Source organism: Cydia fagiglandana, chromosome 15 (assembly GCF_963556715.1).
Source record: "Cydia fagiglandana chromosome 15, ilCydFagi1.1, whole genome shotgun sequence".
Lineage (NCBI taxonomy): Eukaryota > Metazoa > Arthropoda > Insecta > Lepidoptera > Tortricidae > Cydia > Cydia fagiglandana.
In genome coordinates, this window is record NC_085946.1 from 18154953 (window position 1) to 18181155 (window position 26203).

General features: G+C 38.9%; 2 protein-coding genes across 3 annotated transcripts in view; one reads left to right on the forward strand and one right to left on the reverse strand.

Annotated features, from left to right (window-relative positions):
• On the forward strand, positions 1–18651 carry LOC134671500 (uncharacterized). Its single transcript, XM_063529366.1, has 5 exons — positions 1–675; positions 12339–12423; positions 12824–12970; positions 14705–14870; positions 15490–18651. Exons 1-5 carry the CDS (start codon positions 662–664, stop codon positions 15570–15572), a joined length of 495 nt encoding a protein of 164 aa, XP_063385436.1. The 5' UTR covers positions 1–661; the 3' UTR covers positions 15573–18651.
• The window catches only part of LOC134671491 (uncharacterized), a 10812-nt gene continuing 2256 nt past the window's right edge, over positions 17648–26203 (reverse strand). Inside the window, exons 3-8 of one of the 2 annotated variants that reach the window (XR_010099224.1) lie at positions 25624–25705; positions 25219–25315; positions 21285–21409; positions 20558–20690; positions 19543–19835; positions 17648–19278 (exon numbers count right to left, since the gene is read on the reverse strand). Coding sequence is in view for 1 of the 2 variants with exons in the window: in XM_063529357.1 (XP_063385427.1) it covers positions 19735–19835; positions 20558–20690; positions 21285–21409; positions 25219–25315; positions 25624–25705 (538 nt within the window). In the remaining variant the exon portion in view is untranslated. Of the gene's footprint in view, positions 19836–20557; positions 20691–21284; positions 21410–25218; positions 25316–25623; positions 25706–26203 lie in introns of both variants that reach the window. The other variant, XM_063529357.1, reaches the window with a different exon arrangement.

The following is a 26203-nucleotide window of genomic DNA, read 5'->3' on the forward strand; positions in this document are numbered from 1 at the left end:
AATGCAAAGATAAATATGTAAGTACTTACTTAAGGTTAAACCTTGTCACAAAATAAACGTACATTCGTCAACAACATAGTTTTTATCCACCTAATAGCCGGCATAATCAAAAATAATTAATAACATGTCATAATCAACAATCGGAAGCAATAAAAAAATCTAATTCAACGAATGAAGTCCGGGCAAGGCAAGGCCATGGCCGCGCGCGAGGAAGTTCTCAGTTCCACTAGTCCGTCACTACACGTCGCCATCGACGCTTCTGCTACCTAATCTGTGCGCGTTCGAAATTCAAATCGGAATATACGACGGGATATTTTTTTAATTTAATTTTTTTTCTAGTGATGTGCCAGTGTTTTGTCGGTTTTATAATGACAATTGCAACGTGTTCTGGAAAGCGTCTGTGACAAAAATAGACGCCCACAAATTGTTATAATTAAACTGTATGTAAATAGAGTGGAGGACAGACGTGTCGTCTGATTCAGTGGTGTAAATAAACGTTTTAAAAAACTATATATTTTAAAGTAAAATAATGGTTTTTGAGGATAGAACTAAATAAAGTGCCTTAGTGTAATGCATTTTGGGATTACAATTATGTGTGGAAGAATTATGAGGATTTTTATAGTTTTATTTATGTGTTATTAGTGAAGTGTAGGTGCCCTAGATGCTACAAAAGCGGTAAGTCCTGTTTAGACCTTAGATTTGAAGAAAAAATTAAACATATTGTAATTATTTTTATACGCGACCGCAAAAAACTTGAAACTTAGTTGATTTTTTTGTAAGTTTATTTCTCACCTATGATTTTGTAACCGTTGCATCGTTACACGTGTTATAAAAATACGAGATAAACCATAAAGTTGTAAAACAACAATGTATTCCTTGACGATTGTCTCAAGGGTTTACGTAATCTTACAAAAATAAACGACCATAGTTTGTATTATAATTATTTAAAACTCCATAAGCCGCCGCGCCGGTCATTTGAGAGCAAAGTGCAAGATTTGAATAATTAAAAAAAGTTTTACAGTGCATAATGCATATGGTCCTATTTTTCGCACTAGTGCGTGAAATAGCACTTTTCATGCGTATGTTTAAAAAGCCATATGTACTGTAAAACGTTGTACGATACACGTGCGAATAAGTAATTCGAATTTCCTCTTTTCCGCACTTTTGTATCGTAAATATATATTTTGTGCTATTGATGTGATATTATATGTAGGATTTTATAATGATGCTCTTTTCCAAAATGATATAAAGCATTTTAGGCAAAAATTGTATTTTTTGGCTCAATGCGTAGGAGGTTTTTAATTTTTTTAATTTAATAGTTATTTCATTAAATAACGTTTTCTTTTTAACAACAAATGTTAACGCGCAAGTGGCCTTAAGTGTTTTTTTTTTTTTTTGAAATCAAGCATTAGGTACTTAGTGCCTGATGTATAATGTACCTACGAGTATGTGTATTGTGTAGTACACATTCTTTTTTGAAAAATATTTTGCAAAGTTTTAAACTTGGCTCATTGCTGTATCTAGGCTCATATCGTAAATTACATACAATCCTACAGTGAATCATAAGGCGATAATAATATTTGCACAAGTGCTGAAAACGACTGATTTCACAGCCGAGTCAGTAATCAATATGAAAGCCTTGAAGAATAGTCGGTAGGTAATCGGTATTAGCTGTTCGCTTGAATGTGGTTACGGGATAGATGCAATACTTATTAAAGTTGAGTCATATAAGTACGTCACTTATAACCGACGGTTAATAGTGTATAACCGACTAAACCAGGTTTCCAAAATTACTGCATTTTTGCCAAGAGCTCTGTAAACATGTCTCAAAAAGATAAAACTAATGACGTCGATACGGCTCGGCTATTTGTTTAGGCGCGAACTATCATGACTTTCCAAAAACCGGATTGACAAAAAATTTATTTAATCACAGAACCTGCTCACAAAATTTATAGAATCGGTTGAGAATTGCGACCTGTCGAGAACAGAGTTAAAAAAATATGTGAAAAATATCAATATAAAAAACTACAATTTTGCGTTGTGCCAGGAATTATATCTGTGGCCAGCAGGCTAATAAATAATAGTTAAACCCTCTTAAGAGTAGGATGGTCCTTCTAGTTCAGATATTTTGAAGAAGTTAAACTATATTTAGTTGTAAATTCGTAATCGATCGGTGTTAACACCTGTAATTATGTCTAAATATAGCGTAAGCTAAGTGTCTGTGACTGAGCTATACTGCCTTACCCGCACTTGACCGGTCAATACAAAAAAATCAATCGGTCCAGAAAACTTTCAATACGATTTAAGGTTAACAATTGACGATCGTCTTGGTGATTGCCGCGCATCTCTTCCACGACTTTCACTTCATTTCGCGTGCACGAATCAGCGCGAGCGATATTCGAGGTCGTATCAAAACCTCAATCAATTGTAAATCACAATGGGGTTTCAAGGTTAAGTTAAAACTCAAGGACACCACAAGGTTGCCAATTGTTTTTTCTTGAACTTGAACCCTTACCTACCCTAATTTAATTAACCCCGATCGAACGTCATTTGGACGCGGAGAGGCGTCACGGCTGCACCCAACGTAATTTTGGTAAAACAGACATTTCTTCAACCAAAAACGTTCACTATTAAACTTTCGTGAGACATATTTTAAATTGTTTATACGACAACGGTTTCAATTTGAATTTTTAGTCGCTATTGGCGACATGTTTCGGGCCCGTCGGGGGTCCTTCCTCAGACTCTAGTGCTTGCGGCGACTGCAACTCGTGCACATCAGTAAACAATTTAAAAACGTTCACATTTGATACTGACAGATCAGTATCAGATGAAATAATTAAAACTCGAATTGGCCTAATAATAAGAGCGAAGCAACCGGAATGGCGGCGCCTCGCCTGTAGAATCTGTATTTGTCCCATCTTCTATTAGGCAATTAAATCAATCAACACAACCTAAGACGGAACCCTTATAGGATCACTCCTGCGTCTGTCTGTCCGTCAGTTACAGCCTATTTTCTCGACAACTACTAGACCAATCAAGTTGAAATTTGGTACACATAATTATGAATGAATTAATGAATGAAAACATTTATTAATTAATTATTATGTAAATTACTGACCCAAAGACGGACATGTAACGAAAACAAATGAATTTTAAACATGGGGGCCTCTTTTGATGGGGAATAATAAGAAGATTAAAAAAAAAATTTTTCAAACTACTTATATCGTTTTATGTATCAAATGAAAGAGCTCATTTTGAGAATTTAAAAAATATTTTTTTATAATTTTTCAAAGTAAATAGATTAGAAGTCATTTAAGAAAATAGCCAAAAAATGGCCACCCCCCCCCCTTTATTTCAGAAACTAATGGGTCAAAATTAAAAAAAAAATACTTACACAAAATAGTTATTTACCTATAGATGATAGGAAAACCTATTAGAAATGTGCAGTCAAGCGTGAGTCGGACTTAATGTACGGAACGCGAGTCCGACTTGCATTTGGCCGGTTTTTTTATGCGCCTACAGGATTTTACGGTAATATTTAAATAAACAAAAAACGTTCATTTTAAGTATCGAAATTTTCCGATTTCCAGAAGTTCCTTGAATTGGGTAAAGATTAGTCGAAAATTTTTGTAACCTTTACCGATGCCGATTTTGCATGCCCTAACTATCGTACTCTCGTCAACTGACAATTCGTAAGCCTTATTCCAAAGACATAAGGTCTACTTCTGGTCTGTAAAATGTGTTTGTGTACTGTTGACCCTCAGAATAGTTTGGCTCGGTGTGACCCTGAGAATCGTCAAATCACAGTGGTTATTATATCGTTAAAGCCAATTTCGTTGGTCACTCCGGTTACTGAAGCGGAAATCAGACTCGAAACATGTGGAATAATCTACCAGACGATTTTTTATAAGTACTTATAAAAGAGTGTTACCTCTTAGAATCGAACATGAATTCCTATTTATTGATCATATTTAACAACTTTGAAAATGGTCGAGTATATGTCCTTGTCTTTTCTACGCAATAACAGGCGTGCGTGGCTCACTCCGGGATTCCGTCGCTTTGCTACAGGTAGCTAAAAGTCCATCCGTTCGACCCCAATTTTGGGGTTTGCCATAAGCCGCGCGTGGCGCTGTCGCCACCTAGCGGCCATATCTGTGCTGATCGTGACCGACGCGTTTTGTTAGAGAGTGAGTCTTCTGTACCTAGTACTATTATTTATTCTGTGGCAATAACAAACTTTTTTGTAAGATTTTGTTGTTAGTAGTGTTAGCACTGCTACAGTAAAAGTTAATTATTACCTACTTACCTTATTTGGCTCTATCACGCATAGTTTAGTTTAGTTAGTCTCAATACAAGTTTCATAGTTAATGTAAAAGAATACAGAAGCAATTACTTATCCTCTTTCTAAATAGCCATAATCATAAATCATAATCTAAATTCATAATAGCCATAATGCGTGGCTGGCTAGTATTTACCACTCAGCTCAGTTGGAGTAGGCTAATAGAAGTAATACCTATCAAAGCTAAAAAGCTTTTTTCGTCTTCTGTTTTTATCGAACGAAATTAACCGGTTAATTTAAAAATATCATTCTCATCACGAACCATAGAATTTCGTTCCCTTTTCTTACCTACTACTCCTACTAGGTATAGGAGAGAAAACAAAATTTGTTAGTGCGCGTTCTATCAATTAACCGGTTTTCAATTAACGATAATATAAAGGTTTTGGAACGATATTAACAGGAATATCAATACCGGTTCCGAGCCCTGAAATCTATACATATAATAAAGCTGTAGAGGGTCGAAAGTCTGTACATGGAAGATATTTGAAAAAAAGTTGGCTGGGGATACTTAGAATCGATAACAGAACACGTTCCAACAATTTTTAGAATTTTTGTCTGTTTGTCTGTTTATCTGTTTATCTGTTTGTCTGTTTATTTGAACGCGCATCACGTGAAAACGGCTGAACGGATTTTGATGCAAACTTTACTAATCTGTCGAGAAAATCTCCGGCCAGGTTATAGGCTATAAAAATTCAACCCTTAAAAGGGGGGGGGGTAGCTACAACACTCGCTTGATTTAAGTTTGCCCCTGAATCTTATGGCGCTACTTAGGAAGGAGGGGCAAACTTTTTTCAAATATATGCTACCACTATTGAGTACCCTGGTAAACTAACAGGTGGCGCTGAATTTAATACGTATTGACATGAATAGCCACCGAGGAAGGTTTTTGCCTAATCAACTCTAAGCTTAGATGAGGGGGTACGGACATCAACAAATTTAATTGAATAATTATGTCTATTTAATAATATACAACAATATTAAACGACAGTAAATTAATTACCCCTCATTGCACAGTGACATCTTTTTCACGACTACCCAAAAAAAAGAGAGAGAGTGTGTATTGTGTTTTCAGCGTTCGTGTTTGTATGTAGTATGTAGGTATATATTTATTTATCTGAGTTTCTTTAATACACCTTAACTTCTGAATGCCTTAACCTTAGCCCGACGTACGTGCCACGCTGTACGCTTACCAAAGCCGGGCGCCGAAGGCGCCTTCATAGTCAACCACCATCATAGCCTCATAGTCATAGCCTTCGGACCAGTGCCGGATTAACCAATAAGCAATAATAAGCAAAACAAGCACGTGCTTAGGGCACGTTCAGGGAGGGCACCAAAATGCCAAGTTGAAAAAGTAGAACAAACACATCGTTTTTACCACACGATTTTTTTTAGCTGTCCAAAAGCTAATTTGCAAAAATAATGGCGCGTAATTCTTTGGGAAACAATCGGTAGCAGTAGAAGAGTCGTGATTACATGCATAGATTCGATTTCAACCCACTCTTTTGCGGTTCGGCATTAGGTCTTATGCGAGGCCTTCTGCCTTACGCCTGCCCAAAACTGTCCCATCCCTTCTTTGTATGAAATCCTGGATTCGCGCCTGGTTGGGACTAAAAGTAAAATTGCGTTTTTTATATCGAAAAATTTTCGCGCTCGCTTCGCTCGCGTTTTTAATAACTTTCTAAGGTATAATAAAGGTGACATTCGGGTGGCGACTGCAGCAGCATTACTCTGTTGCAACGTTACTGTCAATTTTCGTCATAAAATTATGTGACTGATTTCCATACTAAAAGTAAAAATGTACAACTGTCTATCATATTGCGTTTTTTTATATCGAAAAATTTTCGCGCTCGCTTCGCTCGCGTTTTCAATCACTTTCTAAGATATGATAAAGGTGACATTCGGGTGGTGACTGCAGCAGCATTACTCTGTTACAAGGTTACTGCTGCAGCACTGTAAATTTTCGTGATAAAATGATGTGACTGATTTCCATACTAAAAGTAAAAATGTACAACTGTCTATCAAATTGCGTTTTTAAATCGAATAATTTTCGCGCTCGCTTCGCTCGCGTTTTCAATTACATTCTAACCTAAGATATGATAAAGGTGACATTCGGGTGGCGACTGCAGCAGCATTAGGTACTCTGTTGCAACATTACTGCTGCGGCACTGTCAATTTTCGAGATAAAATGATGTGACTGATTTCCATTCTCAGCTGTAATGCGGCAATGCATTTCACTCAATTTACCAAAAAAAATAATGTAATCTTAATGACCTAGGAGAGCGGGCACCATGGTCTAGCAATGCTTAGGGCATCAAAATATCTTAATCCGGCACTGCTTCGGACTTAACCCGACGTACGTGTCGCGCTGTACGCTAGGGTGGGTCATTTTAACTTTTTTTTTATTTCATAGGGGGCACAGTTAAAAAAAGGTGCCATTTGGTGATTAATTATTGCACATATTTTTATTTTATTTTTAGCTTTAATTTTACTGCCTCCGGATTTTAGTCAAATGTATGGACATTATGAAAAAAAATGTTTCTTTTTGAGTACTTTTTTGGTATATTTATTGGCTCTGAACCTTTACCATGCTATTTCGAGCTAAAAATGGTATAACTTTTTAGCTAAAGTTTGAATAAAGAGGCGATACATAAATATACTCAGCAGACCATACAAAACATAACAATATTTATATGAAAACTTTGAAATCGATCCGGAGGCAGAAAATGAATTCTGATTACAGAATAATTTGAAATACTGTTTATTGGCATTATTACGCAAGTTTTTGTAACTGTGCCCGAAGGATAACTAATACTTTTTTTTTCTCCATACACGAGTGACCCACCCTACTGTACGCGTTCCAAAGCCGGGCGCCTTCGGCGACCTCATACTAAAAGAAACTGGCGTAGCCCAACAACGTGGCGCGCTGCACGCAGTCCAAAGCCAGGCGACTTCGACTTTCTCATACTAAAAGAGACGTACGTGACACGCTGTATGGTTACCAAAGCCGGGCGCCTTCGGCGCCCTCATACTCAAAGAGTCGGGCGTAGACCGACGTACGTGACACACTGTGCGTGTTCCAAAGCCGGGCGCCTTCGACGCCCTCATACTCAAAGCGTCGGGAGTAGCCCAACGTACGTGGCGCGCTGTACGCGTTCCAAAGCCGGGCGCCTACGGCACCCTCATACTAAAAGTGTCGGGCGTAGACCGACGTACGTGTCACGCTGTACGCGTTCCAAAGCAGGGCGCTTTCGGCGCCCTCATACTAAAAGTCAGGCGTAGACCGACGTACGTGACACGCTGTACGCATTCCAAAGCCGGGCGCCTCCGGCGCCCTCATACTCAGATCATCGGGCGTAACGTACGCGTTTCTAAGCTGGGTGTCTTCGGCGCCCTCATACTAAAAGAGTCGGGCGTAGACCGACGTATGTGACACGCTGTACGCTTGCCAAAGTTGGGCGCCGAAGGCACCCTCATACTCAAAGCGTCGGGCTACGCCCGACGCACGTGGCGCGCTGATGCGTTCCAAAGCCGGGCTCCTTCGGCGCCCTCATACTAAAAGAGTCGGGAATTGCCCGACGTATGTGGCGCACTGCAAGCGGCCCAAAGCTAGGCGACTTCGACTTTCTCATACTAAAAGAGTTGGGCGTAGTCGGACTACAACAAATCGCGCTCTAAAATGTATGAAACAATAAAGTAGAATTATTTTAAGAAATTATCATGCAGGAAATTATAAATGTTATAATTTTTTGAATAAAATAAATACAGCGTAATGTAATTTACTATTTTTCATATATATTTAGCAGCTTACTGACACAAACCGAATTCCACGCGGGCGGAGCCGCGGGCACAGCTAGTAAATAATAAACTTTACTCGTTGGACGACATGTGTAAAGTAATTAATCTAAGCTTCTACCCACGCTTTAGGAAGCACGCGACAGTAACGAAATTAGAATAGATCATTAATATCATAATATTCATAACAGTGTAACATTATACTACTACGAGGATTTATAATGTCAAGCCATGATGGTTTATGACGAAAATATGTACCTACTCGTATCGTAATATTTGTAGCGGCAACAAACTTGGGAATTAAATGATGACATTGATGACTCATACCATACCAGAACAGTCCGAGTCTAGACGGATGCGTCCGACACTGTTCATTTTTAGGGTTCCGTACCCAAAGGGTAAAACGGGACCCTATTACTAAGACTTCGCTGTCCGTCCGTCCGTCCGTCCGTCTGTCCGTCCGTCCGTCCGTCCGTCCGTCCGTCTGTCACCAGGCTGTATCTCACGAACCGTGATAGCTAGACAGTTGAAATTTTCACAGATGATGTATTTCTGTTGCCGCTATAACAACAAATACTAAAAACAGAATAAAATAATGATTTAAATAGGGCTCCCATACAACAAACGTGATTTTTGACCAAAGTTAAGCAACGTCGGGAGGGGTCAGTACTTGGATGGGTGACCGTTTTTTTTTTTTGCTTTTTTAGGGTTCCGTACCCAAAGGGTTAAACGGGACCCTATTACTAAGACTTCGCTGTCCGTCCGTGCGTCCGTCTGTCACCAGGCTGTATCTCACGAACCGTGATAGCTAGACAGTTGAAATTTTCACAGATGATGTATTTCTGTTGCCGCTATAACAACAAATACTAAAAACAGAATAAAATAAAGATTTAAATGGGGCTCCCATACAACAAACGTGATTTTTGACCAAAGTTAAGCAACGTCGGGAGGGGTCAGTACTTGGATGGGTGACCGTTTTCTGTTTGTTTTTTTTTTTTTGTTTGCATTATGGTACGGAACCCTTCGTGCGCGAGTCCGACTCGCCCTTGCCCGGTTTTTATTTTCATTTTCACGTGATGCTTTCTATAGAAAACGAAGTGTCGGGCGGGGCGCCTAGGTCCGGACCCGAAACGTTCCAGTGTGAGTCGTCCTCAAGCAAAGCTTGTACGATATACACAATTAAATAAATTAATTATTTGTAAAGTAAAAAATAATAATAGATAAGTCATGAATAAATTAACACACAAATAAGTGCACCGGCATTCGAACCCAAGACCTTCAGCTTCGTAGGCAGATGTTTTCTACTCATATCTTCTCTGCCTCGTTTACTGCTACGCTTCTGCGCGCTATGTTACGGTTACGGCCAATTTTCCAGCGAAAATTATACAGCGATTGAACTTCGTTGAGGCATGACGACAATAGCTTTTAATGAGTTAAACATTACGGTGTAGTACTTAGGTTCAGCCAGCTTTTGAAAAATCGTAGCGTTTTTTTAGATCATATAAACATGGGTAAATCTACCTATCCTACCAATTAGCATCCTAACAACAATATATCAAAAAGAAAACGAAGGTCACGGGCAAAATCTATTCCACCTCTCCCTATAGCTTTGAAACAACAACGTCATATCGCCATCTTATATCATAGTAACATACATCGTTATATCCGAATGCTATGTTTTGGCGCCGCCGAGACGCATCTCGGCGTCCGAGTGACGCCCGCCGGGTTCAAGTTGAAGCGAGGGAAACAATTGCCAACCTTGTGGTGTCCTTGAGTTTTCACGTGAATCTTTTTTGCTTTAAATTTTAGAAAGGTTTCATGTTTGTTGGTATATTTCACGATTCCTCGTCTGCTATACGGCCACATATCAAAATTTATAACTATCGAAGATTCAATCTTAATAAAAAATTAAAAAGTAAAGTTTCCTTTAAATTTTTTGGTACCCAAGTGGCCGTGTTGCAGGTCCGAATCGATGAATAGATGTAATCGTTATCGTTATCCTCCTGATAATATGTATATGTCGGTCGGTCGGAAACAGGGGGCCAACTAAATAAATGGCGTAAATGCACACAAAACATTAGGTAAGTAAACGTCAGAAACAGTTTGAAGGAAGGAAAAATTTCATTACATTTTCTATTATCTTGTTACATATATGATATGATATTCCTTCACTGACATAATCGCCAAAAGAGCGTTACCGGCAAAATTATTCTTTCCAAAGCTTTCAAGACTATTCGACCAATGAAACAATCATCAACATGTAGTAAAATGCTCAGTTTTCTTCATAGGTAAGCTTTTCTGAAATGAAGGTAGAAAATAATAACAATATTGACCACTCCTCCACGCGATGACCGTTTCTTCGAGGTTGTAACAAGGGCAAGAACTCCCCAAATCTAAAACGGCGTACCAACCACGCACAACCCATAAACTCAAAGACTTTTAGTTAGTATTATAATAAGCGTCCGAAAATATAGTGTCAAGCGAGTTTGGACCTTGCTGGGTGACGTTAAAGTTGGTTTCATGTTGATGTTTTTATTTAGATGTCATTGGGGTTGCAAATTATTTAATGGTACAGCTGGAAGATCTAACCTTGTACTTATTTACCATGATACTTAAAATATTTTTTTCTTAAACATATAAAAAGGTATGTAAGTATGTGAAAAATCATGTCTATGTATAGAACGTATTATCTACTAAACTCTACTATACTTATCCCATGTAAGAGCCCTTCAACGTGCACACTAGCGCCACAGCTAAATAATCGTGATTATTTAAATTTGACGAAAGATATTGAAAAAAGGGGGCCGCTACGTACTGTATTGTGTATTTAAGTACCTTTTGAATACATCAGACTAGTTTTTATGTTGCTGGATTGGTCAATCTATGCGTCCAAAGTTAAAACGGCCGTTTTTGTTTTAAGTTTCTAGATCGACGAAACCAGCAACATAAAAACTAGTTTGATGAATTCAAAAGGTACTTAAATACACAATACAGTAGGTACGTAGTGGCCCCCTTTTTTCAATATCTTTCGTTAAATTTAAATAACCACGATTATTTAGCTGTGGCGCTAGTGTGCACGTTGAAGGGCTCTTAAGTAGGTAGACTAGGTGATTACTTTCTAACAAATTTATGAGCAGGCGACTTTAACTGCCCGATTCGAACATTAAGATACGTCAAATATTACGGCTAGATACGATATGGATGAGATATGTCAGTGTCAAAAGTGACGTTTTAGTTTGAAGAAACGTCAAATTTGACTCTGAGACTCTGACATATCACATATCTAATCCATCGTATCTAGCCGATAATTATATTTGATGTAGGTATCCTAAAGTTCCAATCGGGCCGATATGGACTCGCGCGCGAGAACACAACTTATGCTATACCGCCAGAAGTAGGTATTTCTGAAAAACGGGTAATATTCCGTTTGTCATATATTTCAGATTCTCACAACAAGGTCATAAGAGCTGTTAGAGCCGTTATGGCTCCTCTACACGATGGGCCAGCGCCGGCCACACCAAGGGACGTAGCCATGCGGTAGAAAGACATAGCAATATCACTTACTCCCTCTAACGCATACATGCGTCCCAAGGAGTGGCCGGCGTTGGCCCATCGTGTAGAGCCATTAGAGTAGTATACCTACCTATATATGAAGATGATAACGCATGAAGAGCGAATGAGAATTAGTTCGTACCCGTTTTTAGGTCAGTTTGCTGGTATTTTTAATATTCCTAATGTATGAGACACGAGCAAATATTTATAACAGCATGGGAGATATTTCTATTCGAAGTTCGCTGACATACTTAATTCTTTGTGCGCAATACGCATGGCATATTTGTTAACTGATCTCATAGTTTTTATTAAAGATAGATAAGGATAAAAGATTCAAAATAGTTTATTCGATTAGGTATGTATAACAATGCGCTTATGAACGTCAAATAAAGCTATACCGGCTCCAACCGTACACCTCTGCCTCGAGAAGATTTAAATCCCCCCTCAATAAGAGGAGGGTATCCCAATATAGGACCGTCAATTATTAGACGGAGCAATTAAATCCTGCTAGTAACCGTGGTCAGTTTTAAGGTATGGATACATACATACCTATAGATGAAAAAAAATTAAAAAAATGTAAAGAAATACAGTAGGTAATCGCTGGAAACAACTTGAAGATTGGCAATTTGGTAACAAGTAAACTTTTAATTTTCAGGTACACAATGTTGCCAAAGCTGAAAAAATGCTGCTGGTGCCTTTCATTGCGGACAGGATGTTTTCTACTGGCAATTTTATCTTCCGTAAGTATCAAGATACTGTAAAATTACAAAAACATATTTATGACAAGGTTACCAGTTAATATCCGTTCAAAGCCGGACATCTGAGTTTCCCAAAAAAATATATAATATTTCATCAGGAAATATGTAAAATCTAAATTCATATTGTGTCATTCATTAGACCTACCGAAATTATAGTATTTTGGATTTTTCTAAAATTACATGTTCAGATTTGAAAGAATCAGGCTTTTAATATTTATTTTAGAATTACCGAAAATTATTGCGTCTTGTACCGTACAAACTGCGTCGCGACGAAGAGAGAACCTGTCCAAATTCTACGTCTTTTACGATCTCGGCCTAATAATGCCAGCACTTCAGCGAATGAAAAAGTCACATAATTAAATACCAATCCTAATCATTCCAGCTGATCTGCGTGCTGACCATCACGGCTGGCGCGTGGAACCTGCCCAACTACGAGAGACCGGAGGACAACTTCATCGCCATGAGTGCGGTCATGTTCTCCACGCTGTCTCTCATCAGCAACATCGTCATCTTACTGGGGCTGTTACTTGTGAGTTACATTTTAGTATCTTCGTGGTAGACATAACAATGGATGGAACTTGCCTCACTACAAGAGACGAAAGGAGAACTTGATCGCCATGAGTGCAGTCATATTCTCAACGCTGTCTCTCATCAGCAGCATCGTCATCTTACTGGGGCTGTTATTTGTAAGATACAGTATTTATAAAAGACCAATATTCATCCTTCCGTGATCCATTAGGCACATGAATCATAAAAGCCCTTCTGATGGAAAGCTATTTCAAAAAAAAATTCTCAAGAAATCAAGAAATTGTATGCTTTTACTCCATTGGCTGGGCGACCCAAAATGAGACTTGGCCTCCGACACAAGACAGTGCCACTTGTATCCTGTGCGACCTGCGAGTTCGCGTAGATCCGCCTCCACCATGTCGCACCAGAGATACCTGAGGCATCTCATAGGACGTCCTCCTGCTAGGCGGCCCAGGTATGCTCTTTACACATTCCTGTCTTCATCCGTTCTTTCAAGATGGCCCAACCATAGAGTCTGTGATTTTTAGTCTCCCCCATGATGTTAGGTTCAGTCACTACGGTCTCTAGGTCTTCAATCTCACGGTTCCTAAGGACCGTCCAGCTTCCATCCGGTCGTTTTTTGGGCCCAGTATCTTACGGACCAGTCTTTTGAGTCCGGTATATTGAATAATACAATACAAATAAACGTATAGTTAGGTTACTTACAAACTTTTATCTTTGCAGCAATACCAAAGACAAACCCAACAGGATCCGTGTCTCATCGGCTATGAATTCTCATTATGTTAAAAACAATGAACAAAAAGCCGTTTACTTTGTTCACTCTTAACAAACAAAAATTGTTGCGCTTGTCCACGCTTTAAAATAACAATTAAATAAATTAGGTACTATTTTTCTTGTTAAATAAGTCATCGTAACGCCTATTCAAATAAGTTAAGTCGAATAAGTATAAGGATTCCATTCAAATACAGATTCTAATTAGTGTAAATTTAAAGTTTATACTTTTGTTTTTACCTGTAAGTATACTTAATTTTCTTTTGTTTAGAAAACCTTTAGAGTTCATCGTTTGCTCGACACAATACATAGGTACTTATACTAGTAACTATTTATTAATCTGTGCTTATACTACCTAGTTTACGTACTGTATGTACTGTCAATGTATGTTACGTAGGTACCAGTGGCGCCGCGTCAAACATATCCATAGGCAAGCCGGGGCAATATAATTTGGCTTACACATTTCCTTTACAACTCTGCTCAAACGTCCAAAAACAGGCAAGCCGGTGGGAATCGGCTTTTATGGACGCGCCGCCACTGGTAGGTACCTATAGTTCTTTTGTACAAAATAGGTCAACCGTGTGAATATGCGTCTTTTAAAGATTTCTTCTCAAAATCAGGGTACCCTCTGGCAAGCCGATCCGAGAAAAACGATTGCCCTTACAATATCTAGGCACATGAAGGTTGGGGCTATAATAGTCTCCATCATCTCCATGTATTATAACCTACTAAGGCCCAAGGTCCTACCTAAAGTACTTATTCAGTTCGATGAAGTTTAATTCATATTCAATTGGAACAGAGTAGCATTTGTTTTGTTTCGTTCAATTTTCAAACAAAACCAAAATCAACTCTATTCCGTGCAATGAAGGTTCAAATTCTGTGGAAAATTATGGGTTTTTCATTTGTATGGCTGGGCCTTATGAAGATATTATGTGTATATTAACCCTTTTTTTGTCTATTCCAGAAACGTCCCGGCTTCCTGCAGCTGACGATCCTCTTCAACTCCGTCTTCATCTTATGCCTGTTCCTAGTGGCGCTGGTCTTATGTCTCTTCAGCCCGAAGGCGGAACCGTACCTTAGGGAACCGCTAAACATCGTGCTGATCGTGTTGGCTATATGCGCTGGCGTGGGTGAGTAACAGAGAGAAATATACCAGTATAAATGTAAAAAACCGGCCAAGTGCGAGTCGGACTCGCGTTTCTAGGGTTCCGTACATAAGTCCGACTCACGCTTGACTGCACATTTCTAATAGGTTTTCCTGTCATCTATAGGTAAAGAACTATTTTGTATATTTTTTTCAAAATTTTAGACGATAATTAAAGTTTCGTAAATAAAGGGGGGGAATGGTAATTTTTTGGGTATTTTATTAAATAACTTCGAACCTATGTTTTTTAAAATTATAAAAAAATATGTCCATCATTGGGTTCTTAATTTACATATGTGTACCAAATTTCAACTTAATTGGTCCAGTAGTTTCCGAGAAAATAGGCTGTAACAGACGGACAGACAAACAGATGCACGAGTGATCCTATAAGGGTTCCGTTTTTTCCTTTTGTGGTACGGAACCCTAAAAATACCAGGCTCCGTTCAAAGTACAAAGTACCACCAACTTCCTGATATTCATTCGATTAGGTTAGGCACTGATAGGAGTACTAGTCGGCTAGTCTGTGGCCATGAGTAAGCCCATTCATAATAAAAAAAAAAAGACGTGTCTCCTGGGTACTTAATTCTTTTCTTTTTCTGTTGCAGTGTATTCTTTCTACTACAAGATGGTAGTCAACAGTACCTACCGTCAAATGAAGACTTGGAACGAAAGCGCTATTCCTGTATAACGCAAGGGTATTTAGGCTATAAGTATAATAGGTACCTACCTCACAATATAAATTATACTTATGTTAACGAGAATTAAAGTGAGAGGTATTGACTGCATTTGTAAGGATATTCAAACATTTAGAACAATTTTATTGCACTGGCCAAATATGATCTGTATGTCGGCGGCCGATCGTAAGATCAGGCATATCGTGAAGTTCCTAGGCATATCGTGAAACGATGACCGTTGTGAAAATCTTTGACCGTTCCCTGCGTCGAGCAGGGCTCCTATTTCTGGACAGTTTGCCCTTTGGGCATCTGAAGCAACCTAACGGACCTATCCTACCTATGTATTGGATTAACGTGGCTATCGTCAAAACATTACATAGGAACATTACGATCTGCCTGATCTTACAATCTGCCGCCGACATGTACATAGACTGCCTGTCCAAGAGCGAGATAGCAGATAGTGGAAAGGTGAACGAGGAGTGAGATAGAAGGAGATTTTATTGGTTGATTTTTATCTTGCTCGCCGCTCTACTTCAGTAAGCTGGATCCAGACGTAACGTGTAATGTAAGATCCCGCGTAATATAGGGAGGGTCTGCCATCTTGTGGCCTGGATCTGAAACATATGTGCACCGCAAAAGCTACCATCTACCGTTCTCGTAGGTACGTTTCCTTGTGCGTAGTAGGTTCTGCCATCTTGTGGGCTCGGAAGCATAAACGTCACGTTTACACCTCGCGCCAAAAATCGGACTGTGACTGCTTCTATGCTGCCTACAGTTCATGTACGTACGCCCCCTATAGCGTCAACGTGTGGATGCGCTAAGAACCGACAGGCGATGGATCCGGCAACGCCTGCCACTCCAAGGGTCGCATTTATAAAGGGAGCAAGTGATATTGCTATCTCATTCTACCGCATGGCGTCCCTTGGAGTGGCCGGAGCTGGCCCATCGTGTAGAGGAGCCATTACATGTACTCGTAATGCCGTCCACACGCAGAATTAGTATTACATTACACGATGGATTACATTACATGTTACAGCCGCATGGAGTTCTGGACCCGGCTGTAGACCCCTGGCCCACTTGCACCATTCCACTAACCCGGGCTTAATCGGTTAAACTTAACACAGTGTCAAATTGTACTGGTAACCACGGTAACTCCATGGTTTAACCGGTTAACCCCGGGTTAGTGAATGGTGCAAGTGGCCCTGTGACCACATATGACGAGCCAATGTACATAGTTGTGCCTTTTGTACCTACAACAATTAATTTATTGTACTAAGAAATTGAGGTTGCTTAACATTATTTGCAATTTATATTGAACCTCACTTTAGTATAATATTTAATTTAAGTATATAAACTTGTATAGTGTGTTTTCATAAAAACCCTAACGATTACACAGTGGTTTGATTTTAAAAATTATTCTAATTCCATGGGTTTCCATGACAACACACTAATAATATTAGTCTAATATCGCCATCGGTCAAGAAATAAACAGCGGCACAGTCGTTCAAATCAATGAGTTTCTCGGTATGCATTTACGGAATATCATTTGATATTTACCACTAGCTTTTCATGATGGAAAACATCGTGAGGAAACCTGCATACATACGTGAAAAAATTCAAAGTGTATGTGACGTTCTCGTATTGGGCCAGCGTGGGGACTAAGTAGGTATAGCCCAAACCCTCTCACGCACGAGAGGAGGCCTGTGCTCAGCAGTGGGACGCATATAGGCTGATTTTTTTTCATAATTTAAATGAACATACTAAATGTGCTGTATAATATGTATTTGCGTAAAAACTTATTCTTTTTGTGAAGACGAAAATGCAGAAATAATGGATTGTATTAATTTTAGAAAGCTTTATGGTGATTGGTTCGCTAGGAAGTATGAATGAAACGTTTTATTTTTTGTACGTTAAGAATAGTTAATTAATTTTAAGGAAGATAACGCTTATTTATATACTGTACTTGTTATATTGTTACTCAATCGATATATATTTATGAAATATAGGAAATAAAATTGTTTTTAATATCAATTCTTTGCTTTTAGAACCAACTATTTATATAGTGCCTGAAATTTAAAAACCAATAAAATCCGGTTTGAAATTACTTTATTTGCTTATTATATTATATTATATTATCTTATCTAATAAAAGACCATCTTATAATAACATGTCTAACTCTGTATATATAATTGATGTTTCTTTTGGTATGTTCCCATTTGTCTCCGCCTGGTACCTATAGCTGCGGTCACGTCAGGCGGGGACAAATAGGAATTCATCTTTTTTATATCCCAGACACTAAAATGTCAGTTCGATTATCGTATGAATTATCTCAGGTGATTTTTTCGGGCTCGGACCCTAATCTGTTAAACAAAAGATATGGTTTCCTTTATGCAGTTGGTTACCTAAAATGTTTACTGCTAATAGCCCCGACGTAAGTAACGGGAACAAGCCCGTTTAAAAAGCAAATTTACCGTTCTAATTGTATGGTTCAGATTCATGAAACAGCCAATTCGGAGATAACACGTTTTTGTTATCTCCAGAAACAAGACCACCCTGATTGTTCTCTGAACAAGCTATCATATGAATTTGAACCTTAATACTATCACGATAGTTTCTTTTTAAACGACATGGTTGCTTTGGCACGTGCTGTAGACCGCTCTTAAAAGAAACAAAGACTTTGTTGTTTAACGGATTAGCACCCGAACTCGAAAAAATCACCTGAGATAATTCATACTATAGCTAATACGCTTCCAACCTTAAAGAGCGCATTCCCATATTAAATATGGACAATACACTTGCAACTCTTCTCGTGTTGCAGGTGTCCATGATTGGTGTTATAGTCTGGTATTGTCTATAAAAAAATTGACTAGCCAATCAACTGGCATTTGTACCAAAGAAAAGGACGCTTAGCACGAGGCATTTCGTACACTGACCCTCCTGTTCCTGCCGGCCAGCCAAGGTTACAATCTTGCTTCGACAACGAAAAGCATTATGTTTCTCTATCACTTTTCCTTATGGAATGTCTTTAAAATAATAGGTCAGTTTTAGTATTTGGGATATAAAAAGTAGAATATTTAGAACAAATACGCATTTTTTTAAATAACCGTATAAAAGTTAAATTTTTGGTGGTAAACCACAAAACGAGAAAGTATTTAGGAATATTATCTGTCTGTGGTTAATTATTCTAGTAGAATAGATTAAATTATAATTAAATTACAATATATGATTACAGGAACATAATGTGGAACTAGCGTTGGAATAGTTAAAAAAAGAATAGTTAAAATAGATACGCATCTAAGTCTAGCCTTACTAGCAAAGTTAGTACTTATCAAAGATATGTTAGACATCCTTTAGGTTTAGTTGAATATCTGTCTTGTATCTTGTACCACATAATAAATAACAGTACTAGGTACGGAAGACTCACTCTAACAAAACGCGTCTGTCACGATCAGCACAGATATGGCCGCTAGGTGGCGACAGCGCCACGCGCGGCTTATGGCAAACCCCGAAATTGGTGTGGAACGGATGTACTTTTAGCTACATGTAGCAAAGCGACGAAATCGCGGGGTGAGCCACGCCTGCTTGTACTTTGTTTCTATGTATGTAACTGGTAACCTCAAACGGAAACGAAATCCGTTACTTTACCGGGTGAATTAACGAAAACTTAAAAAAATAAACTTGTTTCCGGGTCTTGTTTTAATCACAATGTGTTTTACAACACTAAGGGTCGGTTGCACCAAACTGTTCGTATCGTTAAAGAGTTCGCTAAATTTTTATGTACCTATGGAAAGTTTCATAGTAAAGCGCCGGGGCGCGCCGACTGACGTTGATCAGTCTGTCAAATTTAAAGTGGTTGGTGCAACTGGCCCTACGGTCGGTTGCACCAAACCGGCTGTCACCGTCAAAGCGTTCACTAAATAATTTGTATTTGAAAATTAACTGCTGTTTCATGTTAATCCGTCTGTTAAATGTGGTTGGTGCAACTGGGCCTTAAACCAAAGATACATTGATTGAGATTAATTTGACAGGTATCTAAACGCGTTTGGAGTTCAAAGAGTTAAGTTTTGGGTTCAGAAGTGACAACTGTGCTGTTCGTGTATGACCCGAAAGGGTGGTGTTAGTAGTAGAAGACTATTACTAACACACCAGACGGATGTGGTTCTTGAAAGAGTGGTGCTAGTAGTCTTCTACCAGACGGATGTGGTTCTTGAATACTGCGCCCGCGCACATCTTGCTGTACGTCTCGTGCACCAGCATCAGGAATGCAGTGTAGATCACTGAAAACACAAGTCGAATTTTATTTTTGATACAAGCTTTTAACCCCAGGGGTGACAAATTTTGTGTTGAAATATAATTATGTGAGACCCAGAAACTCAGGGGAGGTTATCCCGAGGTTGCCAAGTCAGGATTGAGGAGGGACTTTATCGCGTATACATTCCTTAGCATCACTAGAGTAACATCCCTAGTGCGCAATGAACGTTTTGTTAATAAATAAGACCACTTACGACCGCGGGTAGTTTGAAAAACTCACGCGCCTAGTTTTTGATCTTCTCCGAGACCACTGGAACAACACTGTCCTCGAAACGTCAGAGATAAATCTGAAAAATAAGTCCCTTTGTACAATTTAATAAGAAATTAGTTACTTACCTTACTCCAGCGATTATCGGTTCTGCGACATATGTGGCCAGCCCATTGCCACTCCAACGTAGGTACTAACTTTCAAAGCTATATCGGTCACCTTCGTTCTCTGGCGGATCACTTCGTTCCGAATTTTGTCCTTCAGAGAGACTCCGAGCATAGCTCTTTCCATAGTTCTGGAGTGGAGACCGCGTCTGGGCAAACGTAGCGTGGGACGCCCTCTGGCCAGATGGCGGGATGACGTGCACAGGAGGGCCGGCAGCGTCTGGATGCATAAAGCGGCAGACTGGGCCACGTGGCGTACTTTGGGAGAGACCTCCAGCAGTGGACTGAAACGGTCTGATGATGATGAGATACTCACCACAACCAACTAAGCCGCCGATGCCAGGAGCAGGGTCGTCTTCGTTGACCATCTGAGCAATCGAGGCGATGATTGTGAGTATAGTGATGACGACGCCGTATATGAAGTAGGCCCTCACTTGTCCTGGCCGGCGCTGGAATATTACAAACAATAATATGAAAACAGTATTGTTACATTGAGGCAAGACGTAGCTATGTAGACCAAATCAAAGAAAAAACTGGTGTCGTGTCGTATCAAGAGGTCAAGCATATGAGAGGGAGACATTGAAAATACTCCACCGACAGGAGGATACCTCTTAAATTGAAGAAGAGAAGAGACTGTTACATTTACCATAGAGAAATGCAGTTACTATAGCGTGCTAACTATAGCGTTGATGATATGAGTAGATGTACTAGCCTAAATGACTCACGCTAGACCGGGCCATGACCGGGCCGAGGCGTCCGATATAACTGTCATTTTCTATGACGGCTGATCGGGGATCACGTGCTGCTTTCCATAGAAAACGAAGCATCAGAGGGCCTACCGCGAACCACGTTCGACGTGTTGCCTCTCTGTCGCACTTGTAAATACGTACGTAAGTGTGACAGGGAGGCAACACGTCGAACGTGGTTCGCGGTAGACCCTCAGAAACTCTGGCCGGTCGAGCGTGAGTCATCCTTTACTCGTTATAATATAATAAATTGTTTTTCAAAGACCTACTCCGATTAGTGTTATTCTAATACCTCACCTTACAGATTCCATTGCAAAGCAGCACAGAAAAAATGAAAGCGATGAGAGAGGCCACTCCCACAACAGTAAGTACCACACCAAGGGCGATCCCAGCTACGGCCGCTTGACGGAATTCACGGGACTCTGCAACAAAAACAATTGTTTGTGCAACTAGAAACCCTAGTAAAAAGCGATAGTAAATTGTTAATCTAGGGATGAAAATCACTCATTTCTGCAGAGGTATTTTTGCGCTCGAGCGCAGTGAGAGCGCCAATAGTTCGAGGCTGAAATTTCACCCAGGCCTTTCACCCGAGTTAAACACTGTACTTTTCATTTCGAATACGAAGAAAGTAAAGAGCATGTGTTATTATTTAAACATGGCTATGTAAGTAGGTAGGATACATTTTTAACCTTTTGGCCGCCGGACCTAGTCCCCAAAGACGCTCACTCACACGCCAGAGTAAATTCTAAGTAAACAACTAATAAAAAGTTTAGGGATTGCAAAATGTGATATCGATATTTACAATTTATGGTAAAAATCTTCTCAATTTGGCTTTGTTCTTAACCAACTTTAATTTATTTCGAGAATGCCAAAAATTAACATATTTTTTACACACGACAATGTTAAAAATAAAGGTCTTTATTATTAAAACAACCACTAAACAATATCGATTCATGACGTAATATCACCGCACTAGGCTCTACGAGAAGTCTTGTATACATGACAACGGCGCGCATGGACTGCCCGCAGTGCAGACCGACAAGGACCGTTTCCGCGCGGATTAAGTAATAATAGTCTCTAGGTCAACGGCGTAAGCGCTTGTCGGTACGTAAACTTTATAAGCGTATGGTTAGAGCCGCGCATCGTGTGTCGATAATATAAATGTACCGCAACTGCATTGGGGAAAATGACACGTGGGTTGAATTGTCAATGAGTGAAGAACAATAATATTGGAAAAGGGTGGGGATCAGAAATGTTCGGGAATGCATGTTTCACATTCGACATGTTCCTTAGAAGAGCTTGTCAGTTCCCGTATTACACCATAATAATTTTTCGTCAATTTCAAATACATAACATTCTCATAGTTAGGCGACACTGACTAGTCCAAGCGTCCGCCTGTAGGTACCATTCTTGTGCGAAGCGGTCACTGCAGGGTATCACTCCCCACTACACTATCATCTCAAAATGAATCATTTGTTCTGCAAATAGACCACAAGGACAGATTTACTTGTCTGACTCTACTATGGACAGCTGAACAAGTTCCCTGAACTCCAGCTATAGTTATGCCTGTCTCTCTCTCGTTTAACGTATTCTAGTTACTAGTTATCACCAATTGGCATTTAACAGGTGTTCAAATGCTTAAATAAAACCAGATTGGCCACTTGATATTTATTTTGCATATTCTCTAGAGATGCACCGGATATCCGGTTACTATCCGGTATCCGCCCTATCCGGCCAGTATTTTAATTTCCGGCCGGATACCGGATAGTGCCCTACTATCCGGCCGAATACCGGATAGTACCATTGCTTGATTTCGGAGTAAACAAATTGGATTTAAGAAACAGTCACGGTCATAATCGTACTTGTTTATTATTTTAAAACAATTTAGAAATTCAACTGACTTGCAAAACTGCAGAATGCGCACCTGAAAAACCGAAATGTAGGTGCAGCTCTGCTGGCCGATATTCGGCGGCCGGATACCGGCTATTCGGCCGATGGTCATGCCGAATATCCAGTATCCGGCCAAACAACTATCCGTTGCATCTCTAATATTCTCATATCGAGTTAACATTCCCATCCCTAGCTGTCTTGTATACAAGACAACGGCGACGAGGAACATGAAAAATGTTGAAAACTGGAGCAATTTTTTTGATTGCCTTATTATAAAAGAATGGATTTGTTTATCTGCTTTAAATGCAATTATTTTGAAAATCAAAGACCTAAAACATTAACACGAGTGTAAAAAATACTACAATTGATGTTTTTTCACATTTACCGAGCGGTTGAATTTGTGTCTTGTATACAAGACAGCGGCGCCAGTGTATCGTTCTATCGTTGTCTTGTATACATGCCAACGGCGGTCAAAGGGTTAATTTTTATAGTATTTCTTTCAATAAACAATTTAGGTAAAAGGTTATTTTGAAGTGAGTTAACCCTACAATGCATACAGTTCCATATATGGCACAACCGAAATATGTGCGAATTGCGTCAAGATTCAGGTAGGCAGCGACATCTGTTATACCTTGAAGGTTACTTTACACTCAAGGCTACTATAATAGATCGGCGTGTTACCGCTAGGTAGCAGTAAATATCCATGGTGACGGACAATCGGTCAATTTTCGGGAGTTGGTGCAAAAATCAGTTTTGACAAGTTTCGAAGTGCGACAAAAAAATCATTTTAAAGTTAAAGAATAAGAAAAAATATATATTGTGACTGTTAATCTGTATATTACTCAATGGTAAGTTTAATTTTATAGTTTTGCAACGTTTAGATAGCGTCAAGCAATATTTTTCAAACGTTCCCGATATGGCACACCATGCATTGAGGTTCATATTGCTTACACAAAACAAGTAAGGAACGCTTGCACCTGTCAGAGTCTTTATTACGTTGGCATAAGTTTTAGTTTGGCGTAATCTGTAGGAACGGTTATTTATGGTTTTACGGCACACTCACGTTAAAATATGTATACATTTGAGAACTTCTGTCCAAGGCATAAGGCTCAAAATCGTTAACCTTTGTTTAGAGCTCACAACAGCTGATTAATTAATAATTATGAACAGTTTTTAGACGATGCGAAAGTAAATCCTTACGGAATGCAGATAATGAGCATTATTTATCATTTTTATCAATCCTTTGCATGTAAAGATGATCGGGATCTGGATGATGGGATATTAGAGTGCCGATAGTGAATTCATCTTTGAAATAATGCGGGCAACAATAAATCAGGCTTCTGAAGAATTTAGCGACTCAGAAAATAGTCGGTCGTCGTGTCCTGAGTTAGTTGAGCTGACGCCAGTTACATATGACTTATTTTTAACTATATCACAACTCCATACATCGGAATCACCTGTCAGAATTTCGGAGTTGGTATCAAGTTCAATAATAGGTCACCAATGTGTTCCATGATCATCTGCACGTCCTACACTTTAATTCTGTAAAGTCAACCTACAATACCAGAAGTTTTTGGAATGCTGATGCTGGTAATACATCACCAGTAGAACTTCAAGCTGGCCTCATCAGGACTAAGTAAAACTACAAAAATCTCGTCAAAAACATCATTCAAGGCCGCAAAATCCACAAAAGTCACTTAAAAGCAATCCACATCCATAAAAACTGTTGATAGCATTACAAAAAGAAATGGAATATGTAAAAACGAAAATGTGCCATATATTTTTAAATGTATATACTCTATACCTTAATGCATGGTGTTCCACATATGGAACACATAAAAAACCTTCTATTTTCCAAAATATGCGTTGGGTATTTTTTTTATTATTTTTCCCTAATAGTAAACACATATATTTATCACATATAATTTTATTTCCATAAACAAAAAAGTCATGCATTGTAGGGTTAATATCAGAATGCAAATAAAAAAATAAAAACCAAATTTCAAATGCTTATCGTAAAATATAATTTGGAGAAATGATAAGTAAGTAAGTATAGGTATAAAGGTATAGGTGTATAGGTATTTGGACTTTTCGTTTCGGTTTATTCATACTTTTTATAATATGATTGTGTTGATTTGGAGTCCATTTAAGCGAAAGATAGAGTATTTTACGCCTAATAGTACTCGTAAGTGATCCTGATTCATAGTTTTGAGCGTGACGAAGAGATTGAAAGCTTTTCAGAGAAATAAATATTTCGCGGATAAGCAAAGTAATATTTTGGTTTCCGTAAAGCAACACCTGATTCTAATGCAGTATTTAAATATGTAAGTATTAGAGTTACCTGGGTCAGGGTAAGGTTGATGCGACGCCATGATGATGCCTGCAGCGGCCAGGATGCCCAGAATGATGGTCGCCAGCAGCACCATCCCAGTGCCAATCTGAAGATCATGGAACACAGTATACATACATATGGGGCAATTTGACAACCCTATAATAATATGTGTATAAGTGATACTGTCAACTCCGAAAAAGCGAAAAAAATTACTCTTTCATAGAAAACGTCGAAATCTGAGCGACAAAAATCAATGAAACAGCCCTTTTTTGGGCAATTACCACAGTTGATTCTAGAATGTCCGGCTAAAAATTTAGAAATTTTAGTTTCAGAATAATAAAAAAAGCATAATGTATTACTTAGGTACCTAGTTCCGTTTATATTTACCAACATTAATGTGTAGGTTGCTCTTACCGCACTTATGATGGCTAGAACGAGGCAGCCGTTATCGACGGGAATGCAGTGGAGGCATTTACCTTTGTTACACATCCTGGAACTGAAAACAAAACTTGATAACTAATAGCTATAATTATGGACTTTAAAATTGAAAGCGTCCTTCTTTCAATTCAAAAGTCCATAATTAATTAATTAGGTATAGCTATAGTTATCAAGTTACCTCCCGGGTTGGATCCCTGTGTAAGTGTGTATTTGTCACAAATGTTTGTTACTGGGTTAGGGATTTTTTCTATGTACTTGCCTATCTATATGAGTATGTACTCGCATATCGTCGCCAAGTTCTCATAGTATAAGCTTTCCTTAGTTTGCGGCTAGGTCGAGATTGGTTTGTCGTAGTTATTTTATCAACCTCTCATATTTCTAGAATAGTTCTAGGTCTAGCTATCAGCATACACATGCCCACATGTTATCACACGTAATGAATATCAGGAAATCCATATCAAACATGACCTTTGGGCCGTGCCCTTATCTTTTATAGTCGGTTTATTTATACCAACAAACAGTTTATTGTTATTATTGTTAACAAACGGATATTTAT

Coding starts and splice junctions, on each gene's coding strand:
- LOC134671500 (XM_063529366.1), top strand. Junction 12,424..12,823: donor TACTGGCAATTTTATCTTCC/GTAAGTATCAAG, acceptor TAATCATTCCAG/CTGATCTGCGTGCTGACCAT. Junction 12,971..14,704: donor TCTTACTGGGGCTGTTACTT/GTGAGTTACATT, acceptor TGTCTATTCCAG/AAACGTCCCGGCTTCCTGCA.